Here is a 22,030-nt window from a genome sequence, read left to right on the forward strand (position 1 = left end):
AATTTAATTTCGTAAAAAAGTTAATATATTCAAACCTGTATTACGCAGCCAGCCCATGGAACAAAACAATCTCACTGCTTATGGCAAGTGGCTACTTAATACAAGTTGAAAATAATGCAAAAAGTATTTTTCAGAAGTTAACTTTCTGGTTGCTTAATGCAACTGGCTGCTCTGATTTATTTTATTTTACTTATAGAAAATGAAGAAAATGTACATACCCAGATCTGCAATACAACACTGGCCGTTGTTTTTTACTAATATATTTTTACTCTTTAAATCTCTGTGGGCAATGGCAGGCTTTCCTGAAAATATATAAAACTTATAAATATTTTTACTTCTTACTGTAAAATCTTTTTCTTGTGAGGGGTTTTATTGCTGTATTCACCAACACAAAAATTAATTCCCGGGAGACACTATTATCGTTCTACTTTGGTTATTTGGCCACATATATACTACTCTACCATGGAAACCGATTTGAATTTGAAATACAGCTAATTTTAGCCTCGCAAAAATATCTGACTTTACGGTACACAAACTGTGCTTGGAAATGTTATCCAAAATACATACAGTGACATACATGTTCATTATTCCATATCTTTCTACTTAGGTCTTAAACGTCTACTGAAAATATAATATTATTTATCCTCAGTTTAAACTTGAATCAGCAGTGCAGTGCAATAAAGGGAGATAACACTTCATCTGTCATTAAAACTGATCAATGCACGCAACCATATAAAATTATTATAATTCAAAGTTATGCCAGGGTTTTTTCTAGCTAATTTGGGAACATAGCCTATACCCCCAAAATTGGGAATTTTGACATGTAAATGTTCCAAATTGGGAAATATTTAGTCCCATAGGATTTAGTAAGGATGTATTTAAGCACTTTCTCATACACTTGCTTCACGCTGTAGAACCTCTTTAACATACTTCCATTTCAAAATTGTCCATAATTTGGTCAATTTTTGTGAAATTTTGATGTAATTTTTTTTCAGAATGTAGATTGGGAATTTTTGCACTCATTTTGGGAAAAATACATACTTTTTAGCATTGGGAATATAGCCGAATAACGGCTATAAAAATGGCCGAAAAAAAACCCTGTATGCCTTTCAGTAAACTAAGAAAACTGTCGTGGCATCCTGGCAGGTTAAAGTTCACTTTGTAGTGTTAAGGCATGTTATTGCTTAGTGGCAAAAATATCAATTTCTGACGACAATTACTGAATGTCAGTGGCGTGCGGCAATAAATGTTATCATGCTCTCTGTACATGTCCATATCTTGTAAATAAGCAAATAACTTTTGATGATATTTTCATAAAGTATTGCAAACAGATCTATGTATTTGTTTTCTTTTTTGTCGCTCTGCCGACATAACTTACTGGTCAACCTGAAGGAGACGAGCTAAAAAGCATTCCCCAGAAAATACAAACATCAACTAAAGTTTATTACACTGATACAATTTTACCGAAGCCAATGCAACTACTCTGGTAAAACTAGTTAAATAATGTTTACTGATTGCTCAAAAAGGAAAATGACTTGAGCTTTCCAGAATTTCGAGCAATCAATACAGCGCCCAATATAAGGAAAATGACCAGGACTTTGAGGATTGATCGAGCTGGACCAGGTGCTTGAGTCATAAATGCTCCAGCAAGCTGTGTTTCATTCTAAGTTGATTTTCATATGCAAGTAAGCAGTTTTGAGTGAATACCAACTCCCCTATATCAACTGAAAATGATTAACCAATACTAAGCAATGGCTCTTGAAGGATGGGAAGACAGACACAAACAATGTTGCTTTTCTCAAGGGATAGTAACCCTTACCCTGCTAAATTTCTATAATGAACTTGTCCATCTTTCAATTTGGGCAGTACCATTAACTGTTAAAAAGGGTGCATACCAAAAAGATACTGACTAAATGGCAAACAGTGCAGATCATGATCAGACTTCATGAATGTGCAGGCTGACATTGATGTGAAGGCCGGTCTTGATCTGCACTGGTTGCAAAGGCAGAATAAATCGTGTCCAGCATGATAAGGGTTAAGTGAAATTGATCACATACCTTGTGTGCCCATGATTTCAGTGTGTAAGTGTGCAAGACCACAGGCTATGGACATGGACATTTTAACCATTGCTTGAGGACTGACTGGCGTCCTGTTCAGGTAGTCATACAGTGATCCCTGTTCATGGTGGTCGGTTACCAGCCACAATTGGGTCCAGGTTCCATTATCTGGAAAGGAAAATATTGATATACATATAACTTAAGTGATGTAAATATAGTGTCTGTGAAATCATTAATAACAGTGAGGGGCAAAATACAATATGATATCCCAACTAACAAATAAAATTCCTACTTTTAATCAAACGTTTGAAACCTGTAATTCATGAGCTCATGAGGCTTTGAAATGGTCACTTCTGCTGCAACCATTAAATTCATGTCAAAGCAATTTAACTATATCACTGCATAGGACTTTTAACCTGGAGACCGCAGTTTCAAATCCCAACCATGTCAGAATGTGAATGCCGCCCTTATTCCTAAATCCTGCATGTATATTGGTCAGAAACTCTGAAAAGCATGTTAAACAGCAGAGTTTCAAGTTCTTGTACACAATTCTGAATTCTGAACAAAATCTAGAAACTGTCTAACAGCAAGCCTGAATTCTGAGATAGGACACACATTCCTTGTTTGATAACCATCAAAAGGGAAGCTGTATAACACAATTAACAAATAAAGTGAAAATTTCCTAATATGTGAAGCACTAAATTTAACACATATATTAAATGGAGTTCAAGTATAAGACAGTTCTCCAAAACACAAACTGAGAAAATTTCAACTGTAAATGCAAAAAACTATGCTTTTAACCAGATTTAGATCGCAAACAGTTATAAAAGAACTGTGGATAAAGAAGGTATGAAAAGCTGAGAAAGAAAAGAAACTAGAAAATGCTTTTGTAAAAAAGCGCATGTCTCCCCCAATGCAAAGTCGTATAGGCAAGAAGTCAATAGGGGTCAGAAGCGAAAGTCAAAGAGACACTGATGGTTGGCTGCAATAGGGATCATCTACTTGGCATGTCCAGTCATCCCGCTAAATTTCAACATTCGTGGCCTAGTGGTTCTCAAGTCACTGTTAAGGCTCCTGTGACCTTGACCTTTGATCAAGTGACCTCAAAATAAATAGGGGTCATCTACTCTGCATGTCCAATCATCCTATAAAGTTTCAACATTGTAGGTCAAGTGGTTCTCAAGTTATTTCCAAAAAATGGTTTTACATGAACAGGCCACTGTGACCTTGAACTTTAATAGACTGACCCCAAAATCAATAGGGGTCATCTACTCTGCATGTTCAATCATCCTATGAAGTTTCAACATTCTGGGTCGAGAGCTTCTCAAGTTATTGATTGGAAATGGTTTTCCATGTTCAGGCCCCTGTGGCCTTGACCTTTAACAGAAAGACCCTAAAATCGTTAGGGTTCATCTACTCTGCATGACCAATCATCCTATGAAGTTTCATCATTCTGGGTCAAGTGGTTCACAAGTTACTGACTGGAAATGGTTTTCAATATTCGGGCCCCTGTGACCTTGACCTTTCACACAGTGACCCCAAATTCGTTAGGGGTCATCTACTCTTTATGACCAATCATCCTATTAAGTTTCAACATTCTGGGTCAAGTGGTTCTCAAGTTACTGACCGGAAATGGTTTTCAATGTTCAGGCCCCTGTGACCTTGACCTTTAATGGAGTGACCCCAAAATCGATAGGGGTCATCTACTTTGCATTTACAATCATCCTATGAAGTTTCAATACTCTGGGTCAAGTGGTTCTCTAGTTATTGATTGGAAATGGTTTTCAATGTTCAGGCCCCTGTGACCTTGACCTTTGATGGAGTGACCCCAAAATCAATAGGGGTCATCTACTCTTCATGATCAATCATCCTATGAAGTTTCAACATTCTGGGTCAAGTGGTTCTCTAGTTATTGATCGGAAATGGCTTTCAATGTCCAGGCCCCTGTGACCTTGACCTTTGACGGAGTGACCCCAAAATCAATAGGGGTCATCTACTCTTCATGACCAATCATCCTATGAAGTTTTAACATTCTGGGTCAAGTGGTTCTCTAGTTATTGATCGGAAATGGTTTTCAATGTTCAGGCCCCTGTGACCTTGACCTTTGATGGAGTGACCCCAAAAACAATAGGGGTCGTCTACTCCAGCAGCCCTACAACCTTATGAAGTTTGAAGGTTCTAGGTCAAATGGTTCTCCAGTTATTGCTCGGAAATGAAGTGTGACGTACGGACGGACGGAAGGAAGGACGGACGGACAGGGCAAAAACAATATGTCTCCTGGGGGAGACATAATGAAATATTGATATTACCTTTGTTATCAGCAGCAATGAAACCGAGGATATTTTCATGACGTAACATCACAGTCTGATATATTTCTGCCTCTCGGAACCAAGACCTCTCATCTCGTGATGAAAATATCTTAACTGCTACGCTCTCTCCTTTCCACTTCCCCATCCATACCTCACCATAACGTCCCTTCCCAAGAATTTCCACAAGCTGGATCTGGCGTGCAATAGTTCTTTGCACCAGCAATGGTAGACCTGTTAAGTATTGAAATTAAAATATCATTGCATTCTCAAACAAGGCTCGTATTTCATTTTTAAGACTTGAACAACAACTTGCAAATATACAAAGACTTTATGCCCCAAATATCAACCCCCTAACCAAAATTACAAGAAATAATCTGACACTTGGAATCACTTGTAATACTATACTGTTACAGTGTAATAAAATATATTATGACAGAAAGGTTAGCAATTAAAGTTTGTAAAGTATCATAGTTTTTTCAATATCATTTTGGAAAGTGCCACAGAGTTAATATGGTCTTAGTATATTAAGAAAGATCACAATTTTAACTTGTGAATGAATGCAGCGATACAGATTAACTAGATGTGTGTCTATAGGACACTGGTATCCCCACTTCTTGTCACTCTATAGTTACGAGGGTTGTCCCAGAAAATCGCAAACTTTTTTTATTATTTCGAAATTAAGCGACGCATCAAGTAACTATTTCAACTGATGCTATTTCAATGTATACTCGACAGGACTACAGAGTTTAAAATTAAATATCTGTCATATTATCTGAGTATTTTTTAAATAATGGACGGCAGTCAGTGCTGGTCAGCGCATGCTCAGTTTTCCTTATACAAACAGAAGCGGCTTCCTTTTAAATTCATGTATTAAATTTGATGCATGGCTTATTTTCGAAATAATAAAAAAAGTTAACAACCCTCATATTTAGGGAAATTTCTGAGATGCTCAAGTATTTTCCACCAACTAAGAGGCAAGTACTGGTTCATCCCAAGAAAGACGTCTTTGTGTGTATCGGTGCTATACAAGGAGCATGCTAAAGAACCAGACTGTCTATTTGCAACCAGCCAGGCAAGAATAGGCAGACAGGCCTGTATCTAATGATTTCTCTCTCTCTCTCTGGTCTGGGGGCTTTCTCTCAATCTGTACCTATAGCCAGATCACTCTGTGTACCTCTATCCCTGTACTAGTGGAGTATAAATTTGGCACCCTCAGAGGTTAGCATCTTTGAACCTGTTTATCATGCAAAGGTGTTACATAATAATAAATCATAATTATGTTATTTTTTGACAATACAGGACAAAATTAACTTTCATATTACCTCCTAAGGTTTAGGGGATAAGTTTAGTATCATTAAGAAAGGTGACTCTGATCTCAGTGAAGGTTCAAACAGTAGACTTCCAGCCTCAAGAAGATAAACCTACCTGAGCCTGACCCTGAATAATCAAACATCATCTCAGTCAGGGTGCTTGGCTGTCCATCCGGCAACAATGGAGTGTCAATAGGGTTTGGTTCCACCGCATGGAACAGTGCCTGTTTCTTATGCTGATACCGGTGGTACATAATGAAAATGGCAACAAACACAACACACAGCAGGACAACTGGGCCAGCTGTCACGGCTACCAACTCCCAGATTCCAAGTTCTGTCTTACCGCTGTCACCTTTTTCTGAAATTGTGCCAAATAACACTAGCTATATATAGAACTATAGAAAAGGATTTAGTCCCATAAATGTACATGTATATAAATTTTATGTATACGCTATATTTACAACTACTGAACATAAAACGGTAATTACAAGCACCTGTTTTACCAGCCTACATATTTGATTTTCTGCTATTTTTTACTTCTATATTGTTTTTAATGAAACTTTTCCATACAGTTAATTGCTACTTAGTTTCAAATTATATAATGGCAGAAAAGTTATTTTTATAGATAAAATTTAAAAAGCAACAGACCCTATCAAAACTGTGAAACAAAAAAGTTCAACACATTTTTTCAATCTGTAAATAAGGTTAGTATGCACTGCTAAAAATTTGCGCTAAGTGGCATATTACTCAGTATAGATATCTCAAACCAGACTGAAAAAATCAAAGGCCTGAATGGCCTGAGTCGGCTAATGATTGATGTACTGACAGTATAGTCTACCAGTTTCAGTTGTTTTTAGTTTTTTCTTAAAATTTCATAACACAGCTCGATATTTACCCAAAATATTATATCCGGATACGATTACACTTTTCTCCAATTTGAACAATATATTTTACAAATTGTGATGATACGAAGACATTTAGCAGCAATTGGCAGTATCTGACATTGAAGTTTACGGTTAAATTACCTCTTATTTAAATCTTTTCATAAAAAGGTTATTTCGTTTCGTGAAAGCAGCCAAACATAGACGATCTACTTTCGATTTCAAAAACTACAAGAAAATACAATTTAATGTTTCGCCGATTTGTTTATTTCTCGAAAAATAAGAATTAAAATCATTTTTAATATCAGTAGAAACTAAACAAACCAGTAAGAGCTTCTTCTTCCGATAATTTATCCGTTTACTGACTGCAAAATTCAACCCACGCAAAGTTTATAGAAATCATACGATGCGTGTTTACGTTCAATGTGGGAGAATTAAGGCTGATCGGCTACGTTACCTAACGCATCCAGACGATTCAGATTTTGTTTTTAAAAAAGCATTGTGTGCGTTTCTGTAATTTTATATACGTTTTTATACGCTTAGAAATTATTAGACATGTGTATTTGCATTATTTCTATACGTAATTTACGCTAATACGCATCTTATCTGCAGCCCTGTCCAGGAACTATTTTTTATCTTTCGCTGGATGTTACCCAAGCTTTGTAAGCCTGCGCAATTCTTAAAATGCACATTTATGCTTAATGAGTTACATTCGAGAATTGCACAATTACAAGTCATAAATATGACAGATTACATCGTATATTGGTCATAGCAAAGGGAATTGACACAACTTAACTTCATTCATGCAGTGAACTGTTTTAAGTTTGAGAAATCTAATGGAACTACATCCCTTCGCTGTGTTATTTGGTCCATTTAGAGAATCGTTGGATAGCAAGGACTCGTCAAAAGGCTTTCAGCCTTTAGCCGACTCAAAAATAGCCTTTTCTTTTTTTGAAAAAAGAATAGGAAATCAAGTAATATTCATTTAGGTACCTTGGAAGTGCTGAAGTTTGTGCATATTTAAATGTACAATAATCATATGGGAGTTATAAATGTTTGGCGAAATGAGCCGCGCCATGAGAAAACCAACATAGTGGCTTTGCGACCAGCATGGATCCAGACCAGCCTGCGCATCCGCACAGTCTGGTCAGGATCCATGCTGTTCGCTTGCAAAGTCTAATGAAATTAGCGAAACCTTTAGCGAACAGCATGGATCCTGACCAGACTGTGCGGATGCGCAGGCTGGTCTGGATCCATGCTGGTCGCAAACCCACTATGTTGGTTTTCTCATGGCACGGCTCATTAATGTGTGCTTGCTGGGGAACTATATAGTATGTGCAAAACTTTTGCTTCTAAGGAAAGGCAAAATGATTTCAACTTGTCAAAAATTTACTATTTTTTAAGTATCACCATCAGGCAAGAATTTGCTGAAAAAGATAAAATCAACTTCTTAAAGTAGAAATATGATCATGCAACTACTGGCTTTCTTAATATTATTCATTCTAAATAATTAGTAGATCTTCACCAACTATTTTATCCCTATTTACAATATGTACTTTTTACTTGCGACAAGGATTGCTTAAGACACGATTTTCAAAATTATTGGGTGGACTTGTAAAGTAACATTCAGTATGAAGATTTACATAAAAACATTTAGCAAATTGACCTCCAGCTGTGGTCAACCTTTAATAAGTACTGTCACACTGTGACTCCCTTTTATCTTACAAAACATAATATAACAAGAGGACCATGATGGCCCTATATCGCTCACCTGTTATCATTGCACTTGAGGAGAAGGTCGTCAGAAAAAATATCAAAGTCCAAAGGACAGGAACAACAAAGGGAAGAAATTTAACCAAAGAGAAAACAAAAATTCTTACAAGGTATAGATATTTCAAAATACACCTAAAAATTGGAGGTACCATCCATGTTGTACCACAGAAAAGTGGTCTCGTTTTTTCCCTACGGCCAATAATACAAGAGGACCATGATGGTCCTGAATCGCTCACCTATCCCCACATGACCCAGTGTTGAACTGAGTATGACGTCGTTATTTCTATTATTTGACATAGTGACCTAGTTTTTGAGCACATGTGACCTAGATATCATCAAGATAAAAAATTCTGACCAATTTTCATGAAGATCCATTGAAAAATATGGCCTCTAGAAAGGTCACAAGCTTTTTCTATTATTTGACCTAATGAAGGCACGTGACCCACTTTTAAACTTGACCTAGATATCATCAAGGTGAACATTCTCACCAATTTTCATGAAGATCTCGTGAAAAATATGGCCTCTAGAGAGGTCACAAGGTTTTTCTATTTTTCGACCTACTAACCTAGTTTTTGACCGCACATGACCCAGTTACGAACCTGACCTAGATATCATCAAGCTGAACATTCTCACCAGTTTTCATGAAGATCCATTGAGAAATATGGCCTCTAGAGAGGTCACAAGGTTTTTCTATTTTTAGACCTACTGACCTAGTTTTTGACCCCACGTGACCCAGTTTCAAACCTGACCTAGATATCATCAAGGTGAACATTCTGACCAATATTCATGAAGATCTCATGAAAAATATGGCCTCTAGAGAGGTCACAAGGTTTTTCTATTTTTAGATCTACTGACCTAGTTTTTAACCCCACATGACCCAGTTTCGAACTTGATCTAGATATCATCAAGGTAAACATTCTGACCAATTTTCCTGAAGTTCCATTGAAAAATATGGCCTCTAGAGAGGTCACAAGGTTTTTCTATTTTTAGACCTACTGACCTAGTTTTTGACCGCACGTGACCCAGTTTCGAACTTGACCTAGATATCATCAAGGTGAACATTCTTACCAATTTTCATGAAGATCCATTGAGAACAAGAGCTCGTCGAACACGAAATGCCCCCCTTGATGCATTTAGTAATTGTACAAGGAACAGAAATTATATGCACACTGTAAATAAGAATATGTAAACCATGTGACCCACAGGGCGGAGCCATATTTGACCCTTGGGGAATAATTTGAATAATCTTAGTAGAGGATCACTAGATGATGTCATATACAAAATATCAAAGCACTAGGCCCTGTGGTTTTGGACAAGAGGTTTTTCAAAGTTTTTTCCTATATAAGGCTATATAAACCATGTGACCCTAGGGGTGGGGCCATATTTGATGCCAGGGAAATAATCTGAACAATCTTGGTAGAGGACCACTAGATTTTGCTACATACCAAATATCAAAGCCCTAGGCCCTATGGTTTTGGACAAGAAGATCAGAAACCATTTAACTGTTCCTGGCCAATGTGACCTTGACCTTTGACCTAATGACCTCAAAATCAATAGGGGTCACCTGCTGGTCATGACCAACCTCCCTATCAACTTTCGTGATCCTAGGCCTAAGCGTTCTTGAGTTATCATCAGGAAACTGTTTTACTGTTCCTGGTCACTGTGACCTTGACCTTTAACATACTGACCTCAAAATCAATAGGGGTCATCTGCTGGTCATGGCCAACCTAACTATCAATTTTCCTGACACTAGGCCCAAGTGTTCTTGAGTTATTGCCTGGAAACCATTTTACTGTTCCTGGTCACTGTGACCTTGACCTTTGATATACTGACCTCAAAATCAATAGGGGTCACCTGCTGGTCATGACCAACCTCCCTATCAACTTTCGTGATCCTAAGCCTAAGCGTTCTTGAGTTATCATCCGGAAACTGTTTTACTGTTCAGGGTCACTGTGACCTTGACCTTTAACATACTGATCTCAAAATCGATAGGGGTCATCTGCTGGTCATGACCAACCTCCCTATCAACTTTCATGATCCTAGGCCCAAGTGTTCTTGAGTTATCATCCGGAAACCGTTTTACTATTCAGGGTCACTGTGACCTTGACCTTTGACATACAGACCTCAAAATCAATAGGGGTCATCTACTGGTGATGACCAACCTCCCTATCAACTTTCATGATCCTAGGCCCAAGCGTTCTTGAGTTATCATCCGGAAACGGATAGGTCTACATTACGACCGACCGACCGACCGACCGACCGACCGACCGACATCTGCAAAACAATATACCCCTCCTTTTTCAAAGGGGGGCATAAATATGGCCTCTAGAGAGGTCACAAGGTTTTTCTATTTTTAGACCTACTGACCTAGTTTTTGATCCAACATGACCCAGTATCGAACTTGACCTAGATATCATCAAGGTGAACATTCTGACCAATATTCATGAAGATCTCATGAAAAATATGGCCTCTAGAGTGGTCACAAGGTTTTTCTATTTTTAGATCTACTGACCTAGTTTTTACCCCCACGTGACCCAGTTTCGAACTTGACCTAGATATCATCAAGGTGAACATTCTGACCAATTTTCATGAAGATCTTGTGAAATATATGGCCTCTAGAAGTCACAAGGTTTTTCTCTTTTTAGACCTACTGACCTAGTTTTTGATGGCACGTGACCCAGTTTCGAACTTGACCTAGATATCATCAAGGTGAACATTCTGACCAATTTTCATGAAGATCCCATGAAAAATGTGACCTCTAGAGTGGTCACAAGCAAAGGTTTACGGACGGACGGACGGACACATGCACGGACGGACGACGGACGCCGCGCGATCACAAAAGCTCACCTTGTCACTTTGTGACAGGTGAGCTAAAAAAAATTACTAAAAATAAGCTATTTATAGTAACGTTAAAGGGAAGTAATTAAAAAAAAAATATTGTAAGTGAACAAAAGAAGGATCTGCCAAATAAATCTGTTGACATAAATGAAATTTCAGATCAGTATCTTCATAAGTTATGGAGATATACCCATTTTAATTTGAAATAAAGGGAGGTAATTTGACATAAAATCAGTCCATAGTTATCTACCCTGTTTGTCTCAGTCCAACTAATAACAATAATGAAATTTCAAATAAGTCCTATAACTCACTGATATAAATCCATTTTGATTACAATCAGGGGAGGTAATCAGATATAAAATAACTCTGGAACCTACGATTGGATCTGATTTGTCATGGAATCCAAGATTTATTTTTGTTGAAGATATTTTGGAAGTTTGTATAAAAAAAAACCATAAATGAAGTCTCTATATGGCTGCAAAAGCCCAAATAGCCAATTTTGGACCTTTAAGGGGCCATAACTCTGGAACCCATGATGGAATCTGGCCAGTTGAAGAAAGGAAGCAAGATCTCGTGGTGATACAAGTTGTGTGCAAGTTTGGTTAAAATCAAATCATAAATGAAGCTGCTATTGTGCAGACAAGGACAAAATAGCTAACTTTGGCCCTTTCAGGGGCCATAACTGTGGAACCCATAATGGAATCTCGCCAGTTCAAGAAAGGAACCAAGATCTTATGGTGATACAAGTTGTGTGCAACTTTGGTTAAAATAAAATCATAAATGAAGCTGCTATTGTGCAGACAAGGTCAAAATAGCTAATTCTGGCCCTTTCAGGGGCCATAACTCTGGACCCCATAATGGAATCTGGCCAGTTCAAGAAAGGAACCAATATCTCGTGGTGATACAAGTTGTGTGCCAGTTTGGTAAAAATCAAATCATAAATAAAGCTGCTTTTGTGCAGACAAGGTCAAAATAGCTAATTTTGGCCCTTTCAGGGGCCATAACTCTGGAACCCATAATGGGATCTGGCCAGTTCAAGAAAGGAACCGTGATCTTATGGTGATACAAGTTGTGTGCAAGTTTGGTTAAAATAAAATCATAAATGAAACCACTATCGTGCAGACAAGGAATTGTTGACGCACGGACGACGGACGAAGGGTGATCACAAAAGCTCACCTTGTCACTATGTGACAGGTGAGCTAAAAATTGAAAAGATGAATCAATGTAATCTAAAAGAATTGAAAAATAACAGCTGGAGAGCAAAACATTTCTAATTTTGAATTAAAGGCCAATTTCAATTTCCAGACTAGACAAAATAGCATATGAATCAAGATGTCTTTAAGAAAAAAAGAATCAAATATTGTACAATGCAGTTATGATTATCTTACCTGTGCTAGGGGGAGGCGGCGCCACAGTTGGTTTGAGCTTCATGTTACACATATCTTCGTAGCAACATTGCACCGAGGTTTCATAGTCTACATTCCTCGATGTCTGACATGGGATTGGATTCCCAGGAGGGATTAACATTGCCTTAGGCTTACAGCTGTATAAAAAAAGAATTATCAGGCCTGAAGTTGGCACATGTATGTTTCCAAAATAATCAGGCCCTTAGGTGGTGAGTTGTACAACAGTCAGCCAATAGTCTAAAGGCTGGCACAGGTTTGCTTGTAATCAGGCCTGAAGTGTGCACATGCTTCTAAAATAATCTGGCCTTTAGGTCATGAGTTGTACAACAAGTCTGCCAATAGTCTAGAGATTGACACAGGTAAACTTGTAATAATCAGACCTGAAGTTGGCACATGCTTCCAAAATAATCAGGCCTTTAGGGCGTGAGTTGTACAACAGTCAGGCAATAGTCTAGAGGCTGGTACAGGTTTGCTTGTACTAATCAGGCCATAAATTGGGACAATTTTGTACTGGATGTGGCTCATGTTTCCACAAAATTCAAGCCAGGAGTTGGTATATGTTTCCACAACAATTAGGCCAGAGATTCTTCAAAAAAAAAAAAAAAAAAAAAGAAACTGAAACTGTTCTATCTAAATCCCGAAATCTCTGTTTTAACAATTATTATAATAGGAAAATTCTAGCAGTCAAAAGCTTTCAATCCTAGACCTGAACAATGATAAACATCTAGTAAAATTGATCTTGCAATGACTTTCCATGATGCCAAGATTTCAATATTTACTGTTCTGTGTAAGAGGTTTCTTATACAGGGTGCCCATGCAACACGGTTTTTGGATTCCTTACACACAGAGAAAAAGTCCCGATTCAGGTGACATTTTGCTTGTATTTTCCTCATTACTAGACAGATTTTCATTAGATATAAAGCATCGAAGACAAAAACAAGAGTGCTTTCCTCTGCATGAAACGTCTGCAATTGGTACTCAGTATGTTTTAAAACACTTTGCCCAACTGCCAAATGGTGTACGTTATCTACACAATTAGTCCATGATAAGCAATTCAGCGAAAAATTTGAATGAAGTATTGAGAACTGATGGCAGATGCTTTGAGTGAAGGAAAGCACTTATTCTGCTGTCTTCGAAGCACTTTATTTTATGAAAATTTGCCAAGTAGTAAGGAAGAAACAGGCAAAATATTACCCTAATCGAGACATCTTCTCTTCATGCATGCTATTCCAAAGTCATGTGCTTGGCCACCCTGTGTGCATTATGCTGAAATGAGGAAAATATATCTTTTGCATGTAAATTTTTTCCTCTCAGCCTGGCCTGGTCTGCAATATGTGCAATGATATTTTTGAAAGGTTTGGTCTGAATCAGTGAGGAAAGATGTGCTTTGATTGGCAGGAAATATATGTCAATCTGCGACGGGAATTCTTTGCTCAGCAATGCCTATGAATAGTTTTCAATGTTTACCAGTAAAGGAAGAGATTTTTTTTTGTCTCTTGCATTTTACTACTTTGTACCATATACACAACAAGGTATATGCCCTGCAAGGTTTGGACCTGTGATGTGTTAAAACTTACTGGCTTTAACTCCAGTCTCTTCAACCTTTACCCTGCTAAATTTCTAAAATGGACTGGTCCATCATTTCGGCAATACCACTTCATATTCAAATTTACTGACTGCATTGTGACATGACTGAATGGACATGCAGGCTGATCTAAGTGATCTTGGGCTACAATGGTTGCAAATGTAAAACCACTTGCTGCCAACAGCCTAACAGTTAAGAAATCTGATCCAAGGTTATTAACATTAACAAAATATTGTATAAACATAATTCACAGGTTTCAAACTTGTAGTCACTTTATTTGTAATTAAGTAAATCTGTATTTGTTTTCTTCAATGATGTTCTGGTTATGCACAAAATATTCATTTGATTTGGGTTTTAATGCCATTTTCAACAGTATTTCAGTTATGTTACGGTGGGCAGTTAACCTAATCAGTGTTCCTAAATTCTGTACCAGTACAAACCTGTTCTCCGCAAAATAACTGCCAACTTCTCCACAAGAATCAAAGGTGGAGGACAAATGATTTCATACACAATGTCTTTTATCAAACTGTCACAGAGAGCATACGCTTTGCCCTCAGATCAAACTCACTATAGACTTTAACCTATGTACAGATTACAACTACACCAATGACCACAATAGACATTAAAGGCAAAACTGACATAAACTATCAAAAGGCATTGCTAAACGAAGAAAATTTAAGGTATGTTTGCAATTTAACATACATGGGAATAACAATACCTTCCTTAACTGTCACTGTCTTTAAGGTGGGTGACAAATATCTGTTACACATGTCAGTATAACAGCAGTGAGAGTAGGTAAGGGAGTTAACTCTTGTATTCTGACATAAATATGGCGCTCCTGGTGTCAAGCTCTCCGAGTTATCTATGCAACTGAGAAATTTCAGGAATGTATTAATAATTTTATTTTTTTGTAATTATGTACTGAAAACAAAATGATAATTATAACCTATATGCAATACAAGTTATTATAGTTTTATATAAGACGGATGAAATCTTACCATGAAATGCTATTTATAGAAAACTGCATGAATTATATATAATTATATATGAATTTTCTGGTAGCAAACACGTAATGTATTTTATTACTTTTTAGACTGCTGTGAAAGAGATTTTAAATCTGCATTTTAGTTTTAATATATCAGAAAATCTTTCAGCTGCACACTTCTATATAAGAGGATTTAATATCATAACGATCAATATAAAATTTTAATGGTTTCCTTTATCATATATTGCCATCAAAACTACAGCTGTGTGAAGTTTACTTAACAAGAATTTGCATTACGATACAGAACTTGCAATAACATTTTAAACTTTCATGCGCATACTTACTTGAACTTGTACACCTTTTTCCCCTTGTATCTGTATATAGAGGTAAAACACGCCCCATCTGTAATGCAGGTCTTGTTGTTAGGACACATTTCATCTTCACAAAGGCAAATCAACCCTGAAATGAAAAGAATAAGTCCCTTTACTGACCGATGTACATGTAGCATTCTAATCACTCCAGTTAGGTTTCTAAACCCAACAAAAGAACACTGTCCCAAAATAAAGGAAAATGAATGCGATTTGAAATAAAAGTAAAAATGCATTCACAAAAAACATATGCAAGGGAAGACTTGTCCACATAAATCATTGATATTTTTGAAATAACAAAAATGTGGTTCATGGCGGTGGATAAGGATTCAGTAAGCTGACATCTAGATGTCTGGTAATCAGTAATACTGATAGTAATGAGACAGTATATTATTTAAACCTTTAGCCTACTGGCGGCAAGTGATTCTGCCTTTGCGACCAGTACAGACCAAGATCAGCCTGCACATCAGTGCAGTCTGATCATGGTCTGAACTGTTCGCTATTCAGTCAGTAAATTTTCAGTGAACACCCCTTTGAATAATAAATGGTATTGCCCAAATTGAATGATGGACCAGTCCATTTTAGAAATTTAGCAGGGTATGGGTTAATATATTTCATTACATGATTTGCAGACATAATACATAATGAAACAAACCTCAGAAAATAAGGTCATAAATTCATAATTGTAACTTACAACCTTTTATCATTTTATTACAATCAATTTACGGAAACTGCACTGAAACAGGCCATAATCAAGTTCTGCGAAACTCAGTTATTGAGCCAAAACACGACATATCTGTTATTTACTACTCAAATCTGGTCAGTTTTAGAAATACTGTATTTACTGAAGATGAGAGCACAGTCTGCATGTGCTACCACTCTTCTGTAATTGCTTGACATGTGGCACTATGCAAGAAAACAGCGAAGGCCTATAATGTTTCAAAACTAAAATATTCAAAGGTGACCTTGAACAGAAGAAATAACCAAAAATTCCAATGTTCTAACTTAAAACGGGTCAAAAATTTCTGACAACTGTGCAAGAGAGAGTTATGGTTCTGACCTACCTACTTAACAAGTACCAACATCTGCCGCCTAGGGACATTTTCACAGAATACGGATCCATACCTATAGACAGCCCTGTAAGGGTTTGTCTAGGAGTACAAACCTCAATTTTCCAGATATTGTGAGTTATTTACATGTTTAATGTATCGAATATGAACAGACCCAATCAAACCGAGTCTGCTATTTATTCTACTTGGCTGCATTAGATCTATGCTTCCAAAGGATCCTATTACAGAATTTATTAATCAACATTCAATGAAAACTTGAATCTAAATGGTTCAAAGATACCAGCATTTACTCAACTGTTTATACTAGTTTCCTTTCAAAACAAAAATAACTGAGGAACATCATATACATTACAAAGAAAGAAACTAGCGCAACTAGATTTGACAAAATGTTGTTAAATTATGTTGTGACAAACCCTTTTTTCATTATATTAAGGGCAAAATTAAAGACAGACAAGAGCTGTCTCCATAGGATGACACATGCCCCCGATGGCACTTTAAATGAATAGTTATGGCCGATGTTCGAGTTTAGGACCTTTGACCTACGGAGCTGGGTCTTGCGCGCGACACGTCGTCTTACTGTGTCACACAATTATGCGTAGTTATTTTAAAATCCATGCATGAATGACAAAGATATGGACCGGACTTGCCCATCAATGCACTATCATGAAAAATGACCTTTAACGTCTCCTTGACCTTTGAGCAACGGACCTGGGTCTTGCGCATGACACGTTGTCTTACTGTGGTACACATTCATGCCAAGTTATTTGAAAATCCATCCATCGATGACAAAGATATGGACCGGACACGCCCATCAATGCACTATCCCTTAATGTCTAAGTGTGACCTTGACCTTTGAGCTACGGACCTGGGTCTTGCATGCGACATGTCGTCTTACTGTGGTACACATTCATGCCAAGTTATTTGAAAATCCATCCATCGATGACAAAGATATGGACCAGACACGCCCATCAATGCACTATCCCTTAATGTCTAAGTGTGACCTTGACCTTTGAGCTACGGACCTGGGTCTTGCGCGCGACATGTCATCTTACTGTGGTACACATTCATGCCAAGTTATTTGAAAATCCATCTATCGATGACAAAGATATGGACCGGACACGCCCATCAATGCACTAACCTTTAATGTCTAAGTGTGACCTTGACCTTTGAGCTACGGACATGGGTCTTGCGCGCGACACGTCGTCTTACTGTGGTACACATACATGCCAAGTTATTTGAAAATCCATCCATCGATGACAAAGATATGGACCGGACACGAAAAATGGGGACAGACCGACAGACTGACAGACAGACGGTTCAAAAACTATATGCCTCCCTTCGGGGGCATAAAAAATAGGGTATTTGTTTTCTGCACATTCAGTTACCATATTGAGATTCAAACAAAGATTTCACAAATAAATATTTCTGCTTGGTCGCTTTGGATAACTTGATTTTCTGTGCCAAATGATTTCTTTTTGAACAAAAACATAATATGGATGCAAGTATGATGATGATGTACCTTTTCATATTGTAGCTTGTTTCTGTCAATTTCATAGGGTTTTTGTTTTTTTCTGCTGAATTCCAAATATAGTTGTTTGAAAAGCTTGTTTTAACTTAACTTCTATTAACTGTTATTCAACAGAAATTAATCAGCACAGAACAGTATATTTCTTTATTTGCTGTTCCTGTTATTTAAAATTGTCAATCAATTGCAAACAAAATTAAAGCTGTAAATAACTCACACTATCTGGAAAGAGGTCCTTACTCCCAGACAACCCTAACATTGCTTGTCTAGAGGTACAGATCCCTATACCTCTAGAATCAGATTCTAGAGGTACAGATCCATAGCCCTTCAAACTATTTATTGAGCCAATTCATTTCACATTTGGGGCACACAATGTCTCCCCATCGGCAACCAGCTAGGCGGTCCTTTGGCTCCCTGGCACTGCCTGGGTCAATCATGCGTCACTCAATCAGGTATACGCCAATATGCACCGGTCTTGCGAGATAGGCCAAGCATCAAATCAAGTATTTTCATGGTATATATTCAGATAAACATTTGAAAATTTGTGGTGAATACCAGTAAAGGAAGAAATATACAAGCACAAGAAGAAATCAAAGGCCTGAATGGCCTGAGTCGGCTAATGATTGATGTACTGACAGTATAGTCTACCAGTTTCAGTTTGTTTTTAGTATTTTTTCATAACACAGCTCGATATTTACCCGAAATATTATATCCGGATACGATTACACTTTCTCCAGTTTGAACAATATATTTTACAAATTGTGATGATACGAAGACATTTAGTAGCAATTGGCAGTATCTGACATTGAAGTTTACGATTAAATTACCTCTTATTTAAATCTTTTCATAAAATAGTTGTTTCGTTTCGCCAAACATAGACGATCTACTTTCGATTTCAAAAACTACAAGAAAATACAATTTAATGTTTCGCCGATTTGTTTATTTCTCGAAAAATAAGAATTAAAATCATTTTTAATATCTGTAGTAACTAAACAAACCAGTAAGAGCTTCTTCTTCCGATAATTTATCCGTTTACTGACTGCAAAATTCATGTGTGTGTGTAAAACCCACGCAAAGTTTATAGAAATCATACGATGCGTGTATACGTTCAATGTGGGAGAACTAAGGCTGATCGGGATCGGCTATGTTACCTAACGCATCCAGACGATTCAGATTTTGTTTTTAAAAAAGCATTGTGTGCATTTCTGTAATTTTATATACGTTTAGAAATTATTAGACATGCGTATTTGCATTATTTCTATACGTAATTTACGCTAATACGCATCTTATCTGGAGCCCTGTGGAACTATTTTTTGTCTTTCACTGGATGTTACGCAAGCTTTGTAAGCCTGCGCAATTCATAAAATGCACATTTATGCTTAATGAGTTACATTCGAGTATTTCACAATTACAAGTCATAAATATGACAGATTACATCGTATATTGGTCATAGCAAAGGGAATTCACGCAACTTAACTTCATTCTTGCAGTGAACTGTTTGAAGTTTGAGAAATCTAATGGAACTACATCGCTTCACTGTGTTATTTGGTCCATTTAGACTTAGAGAATCGCTGGATAGCAAGGACTCGTCAAAACGATTACATCGTTTAGCCGACTCAAAAAAAATGCTTATTTGGGACAGGTCACAATAGAAAAATGTAACAAAACAGGAAGTGGCTAAGGGTCAGGAAACTGGACCTCGCAACCCAGAGTCTAGAAGTCCAGTAATTAAAATACATATTCTCCATTATCGACATTATAGTGATAAATCTCGTTTTCCAGTATAAGCCACCAATAAACACCCGTTCCCGATTTTATGGTGAGGAGGGTATCGGCCATTACACTATATAGCGGTAGTGTTTAAGATTATCCTTTTTTCAATGTTTAAACAAAGAAAATGAATAAAAAGGTATTGCAGATTAACAAAAAACATTGTTGTAATTAAGATGTAGGGGTGCGTATTCACTATTGGTCAAAATGGTCAATATGATATTTGTATCGATACAAAATGATCGATATTCAACATATGATATGATATTTTCTAACGGAATAATAACAGAGTACAAGACCATTATAGTAGTGCAATATGAACTTTATTACTAGTATTGATTAAACACTTTTAAGGTCGGTCTGTTTTGAGACAAAATCACAAGATTTGGATACATTTTTCTTCAGGAAAGTCATGCAGTCTTATGGATTTGCACCCAACATCGACCTTGTTTGTAAAAAAATTGTGTAATGAATCACCTGCAACAGATGATGCGGCGTACATTCAATCTTGTGCGCTCTTCACAAGTGTACCGCAAGATCTGTAGTGTTTCCACCCTTACAAACAACGTTTTTGATGCAATACTTGCAGTCTGCACCTCCAATAGTTTTATTATAAAAGTACGACAAGTATGTACGTTTCGGTGGCGGCATGCTTATGATGGAGATTTATTCTTAATTTTGTTCAGTACGCTTAGAATTTGCAGACGAAAAAAAATCACTGCCGCAAAAATTACCTTAAATTACGGGAAGAGTTCTGTTCCAGGTACCGTATACTTAACATTTTTCCGATGTTGTTGAACGCTGATTGGCTATCAGGCATGATGTTGTAAAAAAGCATTTCCGGAGTAAACAAATTACGCTGGAGGAAAACTATTACTGAGGCTATTTACCATGTAGTTAGTTTGATTTTGATCGATACAGGAATGTTCGACCCGATGTATCGGTCGAACCCTGAATACCGGTATTCGATACATATCGAGAGCCGGTATGCACCCCTATTTTGATGTAGCAAAAATATCCTCAAAGTTTACTTTATTTTTGAAATTTTATCTTTTATTCTACACTGCTGCCTCGTGGCTCGATACCAGTGGTGTGAAATTATTCACATTTTTCAAGGTTAACAAATTATTTTTGCAAAGATTTTGTTGCCAAGGTCGTAAAATAGTATTTTCATTGTGAGAAAGTAAGAACTTTCTAAATCCTTATCTTCTGGCAAAAATAATCGCTAATATTGTACAAGGTCTTTATATCGGTTAATCTCGCCAGAACCGCTGACCCTATTTACGGAAATACTGAAGGACAGGATTTATCCTATATAGGGAACGAATTTAGCGGTCGCTAACTCGCAAAATTCGAGTAAGAATAAAAAAAATGCGAGTAGAAAATCACGGCGTTCGAAAATCTGGGAATTCGCTCAAACTGTCCTTTTCTCTTTAAAAACTCCTTTGGGGCAGTTAATTTACTGATAATCACGTGACTGCTTCTAGACGCTTGTCGTTTTATACAAAAGTAATTATCGGATATCTAAGTAAGCATCTAGGCAATATTTGTTTTCATTTTGGTCTGTAATTTGCAAAGTTCTGCGAAAATGGAGAGGAAAATAGCATGTTTCTTGGTGCAAACAGGCCCGCGAAGACCGAAAATGCTAGCAAAACCAGGGGCAGTGACCTGAGAAATACTTAAAACTTCAATGTCCAGCCAAAAGTCCAAAGAACCATTGAGTACTTCGGTTTGTATCGTACTTTCAAAACCAGAAAGTCCCGGCCTGTCCGGACTGTGAACTTTTATATGAAACCAAACAACAACAAAACAACTTAATAAATTTAGCACGTAAACAGCTTTTAAATAATTGCTAGTGGAATCCATCATTTTGCTAGTGGAAAAAAAATGGTACTGCTAGTGGGAACAGGGTTTTTTTTTACGACTGGGGGAAGAGGCCCCAGCCTGTCACTGGGGGAAGAAAATAGCGCGCGACGAGCAGTTTTGGGGAATTTTTTCACTCAGGGGGGAATTTACAATTATGCATAATAAACACTTTAAACTATGTTTTTATTACATATTCTTGCAACTTTTAGCAACTATACACACTGTCACTTAGCAATAGATGGACTTGCACTAATGTTCACTTATCATTGTAACAAGGTGGGTGGGGA

At 37.2% G+C, this 22,030-nt stretch overlaps 1 protein-coding gene across 2 annotated transcripts in view; it reads right to left on the bottom strand.

The window, feature by feature from the left end:
* LOC123538944 (TGF-beta receptor type-1-like) overlaps positions 1–22,030 on the bottom strand; it is a 31,218-nt gene that overhangs the window by 7,404 nt on the left and 1,784 nt on the right. The window contains exons 2-7 of one of the 2 annotated variants that reach the window (XM_045323366.2): positions 15,489–15,603; positions 14,878–15,029; positions 5,792–6,034; positions 4,367–4,597; positions 2,058–2,225; positions 219–302 (exon numbers count right to left, since the gene is read on the bottom strand). In XM_045323366.2, the coding sequence (XP_045179301.1) occupies positions 219–302; positions 2,058–2,225; positions 4,367–4,597; positions 5,792–6,034; positions 14,878–15,029; positions 15,489–15,603 (993 nt within the window). Of the gene's footprint in view, positions 1–218; positions 303–2,057; positions 2,226–4,366; positions 4,598–5,791; positions 6,035–12,556; positions 12,712–14,877; positions 15,030–15,488; positions 15,604–22,030 lie in introns of both variants that reach the window. The other variant, XM_045323365.2, reaches the window with a different exon arrangement.

Source organism: Mercenaria mercenaria, chromosome 18 (genome assembly GCF_021730395.1).
Source record: "Mercenaria mercenaria strain notata chromosome 18, MADL_Memer_1, whole genome shotgun sequence".
Taxonomy (NCBI): Eukaryota; Metazoa; Mollusca; class Bivalvia; order Venerida; family Veneridae; genus Mercenaria; species Mercenaria mercenaria.